The 10,323-nt window shown below is 37.6% G+C and overlaps 1 protein-coding gene across 1 annotated transcript in view; it reads left to right on the plus strand.

Annotated features, from left to right (window-relative positions):
• LOC138959774 (titin-like) overlaps window positions 1-10,323 on the plus strand; it is a 533,368-nt gene that overhangs the window by 175,994 nt on the left and 347,051 nt on the right. The window contains exons 119-120 of the mRNA XM_070331384.1: window positions 1,155-1,283; window positions 7,080-7,865. Coding sequence (XP_070187485.1) covers window positions 1,155-1,283; window positions 7,080-7,865 — 915 coding nt within the window. The remainder of the gene's footprint in view (window positions 1-1,154; window positions 1,284-7,079; window positions 7,866-10,323) is intronic.

Below are 10,323 nucleotides of genomic sequence, written 5' to 3' on the forward strand. Positions count from 1 at the left end.
TTTATTTGCATGTGAACAGAATTCTTGAATGCGGAGGAAAGACTCGTGCGCGAGGAATTCTATCGGATTGAGGTTGAAATAGAGATTCAGTGGCCGAAGAAACGCTCCAAGGAAGAGAGTTCCTCCGACTCAAACCAAGACAAGTTGTCTAAGGCAGACGATACTTAGCTAAATGCACAATTGTATTTTTACTTGTATGCACCACCAAATGCCAAATGTGTATGCTTTGCTCATTATTACCATGGCTAATCTACCATGTTTAGCTAATCTAGATCATTATTATATTCAGTTGTTTCATTTCATTTTTATTCAAATGACACATTATACCTTTGTTCATCCATACCTCCAGTTTTCTCGTGAACAGATTTTTGTTTGTTTCATAATACAAAAAAGATGTAAACTTAAGATATTTTTTCAAATCAAGCTGACTTGAAAACGTTTGTATATTTAATTAAGAAAAAAACTGAAGTTGTGGTATAATTATGAAATCAAGTTGGGACTTGTGATAAGATGTGACCAGACTTTTGTTTGCAAGTCAAGGGCACTGACTGTGATTTCTGTGCTATTTGACCATTTTCATTTTGTTTTAATCCTCAAGCGTTTTTTCTTTGCCGAGGGCAAAGTTTGAGGTTTATTTCACATATCAAACTGACTGATACAAATGCAGAGAAAAAAAGCTCATAAAAAGTAGCAATATGAAAGGAAGCTAGGAGACATATAGGAGCTGCTGCTTATCTTTCCTCCTCCATGTTTCGTGTGTGTGTGCTTATGCAACTACTGTCTTGGGTTCAGTGGCCTTATTCGTGAGTAATTGTGCTCTCTAGTTTTTCCTCAAAAAACGTAATGATTGCTTTATATTATTTTCCTTCGTGTTTGAAGTAGTGTAGCAATGTATCCTATTGCCTGGTTATGTTTGACTCTCTTTACAGGTATAGCTTTTCTCCTCAAGTGGTTGCATTTTGCTTGGAATTGAATTCAGTGTGTGTCTTGAATGATACAGCCAGATATATTATTTGGGAAGTTCTGAGTACTCAGACAGCTTATTCTTTTTATTATGCATAAATTAGGCTGGTCTTAGGTTGTAATGGGTTTAATGATTTAAAAAAAATTGGTAGAGAGGAGTGCTGACTGAGTGCCTTATTTCACCCGTATAGCACCTGACACAGTTGAGGACGTTGAACCCAAGACAGTAGAAGTTGAGGTGCGAGCAGAAGAGGTTCCGGCACCGGAGGTTGCTCCGCTGGAGAAAGAGCCGGAGGAGGAGTCTACAGCAGCAGCTATAGGTTGGCACAACCCCCCTGCCAATGTTGAGGATGCCAGCATGCAGTGGTTTCTGCTCCTGGTCTTAGTTGTCATCCTAATCCTCCGTCTCCTAGCCTGGCTCCTTAGTGTTGGCTGTTGCATTTGGTCTTACATGGGCTTCTCTGATTCTCTAGCCTCCTAAGATGATCGTTTTGGAATTGGAGCTAATTCGAGAGGGTGGGTTAGATTGGCCTGTAAAGGTAAAGAGTAACATGAGTTAAAGTCATTGCTCAAAAACATAAAATGAAATTGATATCCCGGTTGGAAACTATTAAAAGTGAAAAATTACGTTTGTGAATATGGAGGAGGGTATATTTTTATATAATTTATCATAAATGAATAACAACAAAAATTCAAAATCATCAGAAGTGAGAGTACAGAATTGAGGCAGGCTATGGAAGAGAAATGTATGAAGAGAATGCTTTGCTAATTCTGCTTGATTGGGTTCAGAAAAAAAGGACAAGAAAGCATTTGCCCAAAACAAGCCATCGTCAGTTCAATGTCTGCATGAGGTTGTGTTCAGAAAAGAATACGTATGTTGTGAATTGTGCCTGTTGCATTTCTGACAAAGCATACATTTTCATCATAGATTATATTTTTACCAGATGCATTTAGTTTGCCTATCCTGTGAGCAGCCAATGCCGTGAAATGAACAGCAAGAAATACCCTGTGGACCAAGTTTTTGTCCTTTGGACCAATTCAAAGGAAATCCTATCCACCTCTTGAACTTTTTGTTGGCTTTGGGGTGTTCAGGAATGTCGCAGCATTTTATTATCATTCCTGATTCAGTTCAAAACAGCAAAAGTCTTTTCCCTGACAAAATTTGATGGAGGGCATGACAGCTAAGCACTAACAGATCCATCAGAAGCAGAAGAAGAAAAAAAATTCATTGATCGATAACATACCATGGCTGTCTTGACAAAGACGCAGATCTGAAAATGTTAATCAGTGATACAATTGAAACATTCTTGATATTCTGTCGGCTGCCACAGTTGAGTATGCTTTAAACTTGATGAGCACTTTAAGCTGTGAATCATTGGACCCTCTACATCATGAACAGCTTTGATATTTGTGTGCTTCCTTTCATGCCCTCCTGTCTTGCTACTTTCACGCCATTGGCTGACGTGGTGATCTTGTTCACTGTTCACTTGTTTTTTTTTATTTAAACATTTTGTTGATTGTATATCATAGAGGCAGGTGAGCACTGGCTTATTTAACTGAAAATTGCACCCTTTTTAATTTATATAATTGTACTTGTTTCTTTTTTTGTTTGTTTTCTTGCCAAAGATACATAGATTAATATTTTTATAATAAACTGTTGTGATTTCTGCATTCTGTATATCGGAATTTTGGGGGTTAAATTGACTCACAAATAAATAACTTGCAACACTGCAGAGTTTGTTTCTTGTGTTGAATCTTGGGTCTAGAACTGAGCGTTAGTACTTTATGACTCGACTTTCACGGACAAGACGTACGGAAACGAAGCATGCAATGACCTTCTCTTGCTGCTTTCTTGCTCTTTTTTGTGCATGCAAACGAGGGACTTGGCCACTTACAGTTTGTATCCCTCATGTCAAGTCTCTTATTTTTAATGTGTCTCTTGTCTTTGCCACAGCTAGACTCGTTTTCTATCGTAAATGTAGTTGCAAAATTTTGTCTCCTCCTGAACTATTGTTGGGAGTTGTCTGCTCATCTGCCTCTATGAAATACATGTTTTTTTGTTGTGTGTTGTGAAGTTTAACACATGATGGTTGCTATGAATACTGTACTTACGAGTTGATGTTAGATGTTTGAACAGTTTATCTCTGCTGCTTTTTGGGTTTCTTTTTACTTATTAAAACATTATCACAATGTTCCCTCAAAACTGTCTTGTTATTTGCACAACCATTTTGCTAGTTCTGTAAATGTGTATTCAGGAATCCAGTCTGCAGCAGAATATTCTGAAAGTGATTTATGTTTGACTTGTGTGAACTGAATGTTGTGCTGTTTGAGTGATATGCTGTTGACTATTCCTTCGTATTCCCCCATAACTGGTCTTGGTCATGCAGATTTAACAAGGTGTGAGTTTCTACAGATCAGTTATTACATGATCTTTAAATTTTAATTGATTGTTTTCATTCCTTCAAAAATGTGTGAACAGCATGCCTCCTTTGTAACAAGCATGCTCCCTATACTCTACACTTCAGTGGGTGAGCCGCATTTTCCTCTCATTTTGTCAACATTCTTGTATGCGTGTATGTGTGTTTTCAGGTTTAAGTGTATTTATTCCTTTCGCATGTATATAAGCTTAATTTTGACACTTTCTGGTTTACTCTGAAAGTTCAGTAGATTATTTACAATGTTTGCTTCATTTTAATTAGTGCCAAAATCACGTGTAGTTTCTCTATAACAGTAAATGATAATGTTTACTGCTCTATCAAGGCATATCCTAAACATCCTTTTCAGTGAGACTGATATATTATGTGACATTTAGCAAATGGGGTAGTTAAGAAAAGATGAATGTTTTCAAATAGTTCCTTTGACCAAATGATTTTTTGGTGTCAAATTTAGTTTTGTGTTGTGTGTTACAATGTTTCACCTCAGTGCTCATTCTATGTTACTCATGCATGTTTTATCTTTCATAATTCTCCAAAACAACATCGTAGATTTATTCCATTTGTGTACCATTCATGTGCCCATGCGACTTCACCCAATTGATATATTTCTGTTCTGTCTTTGTTTTCTAAATTGTAATTCTATTCTGTTTCATTGTTTTTTCTCTCTCCATTCTGCTTATGCTTTAATGTTTCATCTTGCCAGCGCTTCACTTACTCATCTGCCCATGTGCCAATCAGTATCTTCGAAACAATTTGTTTTTAGGTTGTGCGTATTGGGGTTTTTCCCTCCAAAATTGACAGTTCATTTGTTATTCATGACACCGAACCGAATAAGATCAAGTTTCCCTAGTTTTTAGTAGTAACTAGCATAATTGAAACAGTGCATTCTTTACCTGGCAGTTTATCTGTAGTTTTCAGAAGTTATAAAGCATTTTTATACACACATACCATTTCAGAAACTTATTTCATGAATAACCATTCCACTCAGGCTTTTAACCATTTTAGCAGCCAAGTGCAAGGGCTTATGTGTTATTTTAGTTTTAAGCAAGAATTCAAATTAGGTCATGATGGAAGGTTTGATCTATTATACCATTAGGCCCTTTCTCTCTCTTTGTAACTTGCCATCAGAGAAACATTTTGCACACAGCTGTAAATGCATGAAATATGCCATGCTTCTAACCATTCTTTCATCTGCAAGTTGCATGAAAAGTCGTAGAGTCCTTAAACCTGACTTGGAGACGGGCAACAAGAATGACAGATCTTTCTGATTTTCTGACAAAACTGTCTGACTGATTAAAACATGCACTCTGACACCACACATAAACAATATTTGCACACAGTGCGTTTTCCCTCCTGTATCCTTTCTTCCTTTGGACATGATCTTTACAAGGGTGCTCTGTTGTGGAGTAACCCAAGGTGCCTCTTTCATGCAGGCAAGCAGACATATTCATGTAAAGCCTTAACTGAAGTCTCAATAGCATACACTAACTACATGCATGGACATACCGTATCATACTAAATGGTCACAGATACGTACTTGAAGCAACATTAAACGATAAAAGCAGCATTTCTCTTAACTAATGACAAATATACATCAGTAAGAAATAATCCAAATAATATAAATCAGCTGACTTCAGTAACAAACATCTGCTTATGCAAACATTATGCTCATTATCAATTAATATCTTTGTATGCAAATCATTCATTTTGTTTGCGGCATCCTACTGGTGTTAAAATTAAAATAATTCGTTTAACACTGACAAATGGAACGCGCGTGCACACACAGACACACACACACACACACACACACACACACACACACAACACGAAGAACAATATAATTGTTATTAAATGAATTTAATTTTAACAGAAGATGCTCCTGCAGCTGAGCTTTGTGTCACTGGTAAATCTCGGCTTTTGCATATATTCCTGTACACACAGTCACACACTCAGTCTAACGAAAAACTGCTATGGATAAAAACTCAAAATACTACACATGCAACATGTCTGTTTCAAATGAATATTTCGTTAGCGGCACTGCACTTTAATATGATCCTTTAATTGCCCAGTTAAAGTTTGTTTAAGGAACCACAAATCTGCCCCGGATTTTACATGTCATAAGATCATTCTTCCATTTGGACACTACCAAAACTCGACCATCTTAGTACTGCTTTCTGTGCAGAGTGGCAATTTTGTATGGAATAATTTTGGTAGTTCCACAGTTGTCATTGTGCAAACATAATTCAGCAAACAATTCCCACTCTGCACATGGGGCCGCGGCAAGGCTGTGGATTTTTGTAATGTGTCTAATAGACGAATTCCGGAAATAACTGTCTAGTTTGTATGGGCTGCAAAGGGTTGTCTTTCCTTGGAAAAAAGAGGGCTAACAAAACCATGTGACAAAATAGGCCTAATATTATTGAGTTGCGTGTCTTACACGTGCTCGCTGACAACGTGTACCAACACGCTGCTCACTATGGATTGGCGTACAATATCACGCTTGTTTGTTTGCCCTCTTTGTTTTCCCATCAAAAGTTATTTCCGAACATCGTCTATTGAAAGGATGATCTTATCCCATGTAGATCTGGGTGGATGTACATGATCGCTTACATGAGAACAAAATGTATGTTGAAAAAAATAACAGCTACTCGGGCCCTTCTCAGTTGAAAATGCCAATAGATTATTCTTTCATAACTTGGGTTATTGAGATAGTGCAGATATTGATGGCAAAAGCAGTGTTTTATCAGACTCAATTGGATTCATAATTATCAAATACACAGACATACTAAAAAAAGAATTAAACATACACATACATGCCCAAAGCATCAATTGAAAACAATCATACACTGAGGAACACACGCACACACACACACATTCATACACACACACACACACACACACACACACACACACACACACACACACACACAGAATCAATGAAAAACAATATCAAAATGAGTGAGTAACACATAGGAACATATTAAACACATATACACAAACCTTCCGGCACCCAAGGAATGCCATACAATGAAACTGAGAGACCAAGGCTACAAGAGCTTATTCCATTGTTCCTGTTGGCGTGGACGTTCTCTCTTCTGGCACCATGACAGCAAGTCCAGGTTGCTAGGTATTGGTATTGAGATATAAAGTCGACGCTGTCTCCTCCTGATATGATTCTGCTTGGGTATGGCTTTGACAGTTCCAGAATTAAGTGTTCATCATGCAGCTGTCCCAAATCATTTCCTGATTATGAGATTATTTTTTATGTACGTTTCCTCGAGCCCCGGCTGTAAATCATGTGCTTGTCATGTTTTTAACAGCATAGCTGTATTATTTCATGTCATTCGATCACTAAATCATGTTCTTTTTTTTGTTGTGTGACATTGTGTGTTTCCAGGTTTTTTCCTTTTAGTCATCATTTACACGTCTTTTCCCAATATATTATGATTACAAAGAATATTTTGATGGGTAGTTGGTTGGGATTTGCTCGTGTGTTCATACCTATATACAGTGTGGCATAGTAGTGTGAAAGAGCACTCTTTATTGAACACATTATTATATTGTGTGGATTTTGGTTCAGGTTGCATGATGGATAGGTGTAGAGTGTGTGAAGCATGATGCTTGGTGAAGGGATACGCTTTGAAACTTACAGGCTTTTCTTTGCTTCCCTCTCATATTTAGACATTCCCACCTCTGAAGAATCTGCCGCTCCCCTAGTTGCCAGAGATGAAGTGGAGTTTACTGTGGAGGGTCTGGAGGCACCAACCACGGAGACCGTGGCCCCAGAAACCACTGAGGTCATCACCGTGGAAACCATCGAAGAAAAAACCGCCGAGACGGAGGAAGTTTCACATAAAATCGTCATCTCAGAAACAGCTGAGGCTGTTTCTCGGGAAGAAATCCTTGAAGAAACCCCTCTCCCTGAGTCTGAACAAGTAGCACCCGAGAGAACAACCGCCGAAAGTTTCCAGACACTCATCACTGAGATCGAGGAAGCTTTTGCTGAGGACTACACCGCGGAAGCTCCTGTCATCGAAGAAGAAGCCGAACTTGTAAAGCCTACAGTAGAAGGCTATCCTGTGCAGGAGGCTGAAGCTCCGATGCAGGAAGAAGGCTTTGAGGTGATCGAGCTGCCAGAGACCAGGGAGGCAAAGGAAGAGGTAGAGGAGGAGAGGCCCGTGGGACAGGCTCCAGTGTTCATGCAGCCTTTGCAGAACGTGGAAGCCGATGAAGGGCAACCGATTCGTTTCGAGACCACAGTCACCGGCGTCCCACAGCCGGAGGTCAGCTGGTTCCTTGATGGAGAGCCCATCAAGGAATCACCCGTTTTTCATATCATCACTGAACCAAGCGGCACTTGCATCCTTGAACTGCATCAGACATTCCCCGAGGATGAAGGGGAGTATGAGTGCCGTGCCACCAACGAGCTGGGAAGCACCAGCACCAAAGCAGACCTCTATGTTAAAGGTCAGCTCTCTTTGCTAATCTCCGCGCATGTTTTACTCATTCCTTGCTGAATCTCGCCTTTTCACTTTTCTCCGTAATACCTAACTAACTCACCTCCTTCTATATAACATGCGAAGCCTACTCATTCTTCAGCTAATATCCCGTAGAAGGGGGGGAAACCTGATCTGTTGTAGATTTTCAAACAAAAAGAAAAAAGAGTGAAATTGTAAAATTTAAAGACATAATTCAGGTTATCCAATGCTTTTGTTAGAGATCTTGCTAAGTTCCCTGCATAATTACTTCTATTCTGAAGACAGTAAAGTAATTTGTCAGAGAAACTATTCGGTATAATACATCTATTCTTTATTCACAAACAAAGCTTTAGATGTAGGGTGGCCAATAGTTATGAATTTACATTTATTGCCAAATACGTTTTGTAAGTTAAGATACGCCCTTCTTACAACCTACTATAGACCTAAGACTTGACCCCAGACTTTTCCTTTTTCCTTTTAACATTTTTCCTTTTAACGTTTGTCCAAATTTGTGAGTTTTTCCAAATTTATCCAATTTTTTCCAAATGTATTCAATTTTTCCAAATTTATCCAATTTTCAAACTTTTTCCAATTTTCAAAATTTATCCCATTTTCAAAATGTTTCCTGTTTTCCAAATTTTCAATTTTTCTCTCAGTTTTTCAAGCTGCCCTTGTTTTGTTTTCTAGTATTTCTATGTTTTGTTTTCCAAAATGTCCATGTTTTTTCACATGCAGAACATTTCCACCTCCTGCAGTTTTTCCTAACCTTATCCCCCTCATCGCTTGAGGAAACAAGCATTGCTCCCAAAAGCTTTCTACTTCCTTACTTTGTCTGACACTGTATACATAGCTTTCTGGTATAGCCAATGTATTTGAAAATATGTTGTACCCTTTTCTGCTCAGGTCATTAGTTTCTGTTGAAGAACAATCCTGAATAAATATCAGGTGTAAATTGGCAGCTGCATTTAAGAAATTAAAGGCTACATTATGTTTGTGTTTTCTTACACACATATGTTACAGAGTTAAAGTTTGTCAAGTATCTGCTTCTATGTGCAAGTTTGAACAAGTTACAGTGCATAGACTGTGTATCTTTGTTTAAAATTATACATATGCGAACAGCACATGTGTTAATACTATCTTGTACAAAGAGTTCTAACAGTATGCATGTATCATGTAATTAACCTCACTATTTAACCAAGTTAAGTCAGGATTGTGATTTAACTTCTAAGGTATCATCTCATCACAGCACACTGAGCACAGCATCACCCATTGGACTTTTGGGACAGTGTCACAAATAATTGTATGCAAACATGTAAAAGGGGCGCAACTCTGTTGTTGACCCGTGGCTCGTTTTCTGTGTGTCCAAAAGAAAAATTTCTGTTTGTTGCATTCAGACAATAAAGTTTTATTGAATAAAACTGAATAGAATTGAATGTATACTAAGCTTGTAAAGATGGCACCTTGACTGCAGATGCAAATGGCTGTGAACAAAAAAGAGAAATATGGAAAAAAGAGGAAAAAACAAGTCAGGTATTACTGGTGCTAAAGAAACTAAAGTTTATGCAGATAGTGAAAAGAGAGGCTTTTGGTCATACTTCTTGGTAACAAATTCAGGTGATCAGATTCTTAAGAAGCTTGTTTGCAATTTTCTTTTCAGAGAGAAGACAAATTACAGGGGAATTCATAAATTTGTTCCTCTTGTTATTCGTTCTGTCTCTCTCCTGTCTATACCTCTTACTTATTATAAGGTAGACGAGGGATTATATAATTTCAACTTTATTGTGATCGTTTCTGTTTGGAAGTTATTTTCTGAATTTTAATGCTATAAGTATAAGATAATGCTTTTAAATATTCAATTTTTCTTTCTGTCATGTGTTCTTGTTTTCTGCGAGAGAAGAAGTGACCAAATATTTAAATTCTATAAATCTTATAAATGGTAGGCTTTTCATCAACAGAAGAAAACAGGTCCTTAGTCAAAAAAGATTGGAAAAGAGGAAGAACCCCTTCCCTATGTATCAGCTGAATTTAGTTGCTGTCAGTGCACACAATTCAGACCTTTTAGACCTTTTATGGATCTTGGTATCCATATACAGATTAACACACTAGTCAAATACCACAATTAATGTAGAGCCAAAATGACAAAATATACTATCACCTTGTATTAAATCAATCATCTGGTGTTCATTCAATAGTTTATGTTGACATGTTTTTATCTGAGTTGAATCATAACATTTTGGCTCATGCATGACGCACATAGCTTTTTTCCAGGATTGTCTCATCAGAGTATCATTTGTCTGTTGTTTCATCTGTTTGTAAAGTTCATTTGCACCTTTTTTCCAGAATTGCTGGAAACACTCACATTTGGTTGTTTTATCAGTGTTTTTGGATGCAAACATGTTGATGTTTGAGTGACTTTATTCATTTAGTAAAGTACATGCAGTACTTAA

The sequence above is a fragment of the Littorina saxatilis genome, linkage group LG2 (assembly GCF_037325665.1).
Source record: "Littorina saxatilis isolate snail1 linkage group LG2, US_GU_Lsax_2.0, whole genome shotgun sequence".
Lineage (NCBI taxonomy): Eukaryota > Metazoa > Mollusca > Gastropoda > Littorinimorpha > Littorinidae > Littorina > Littorina saxatilis.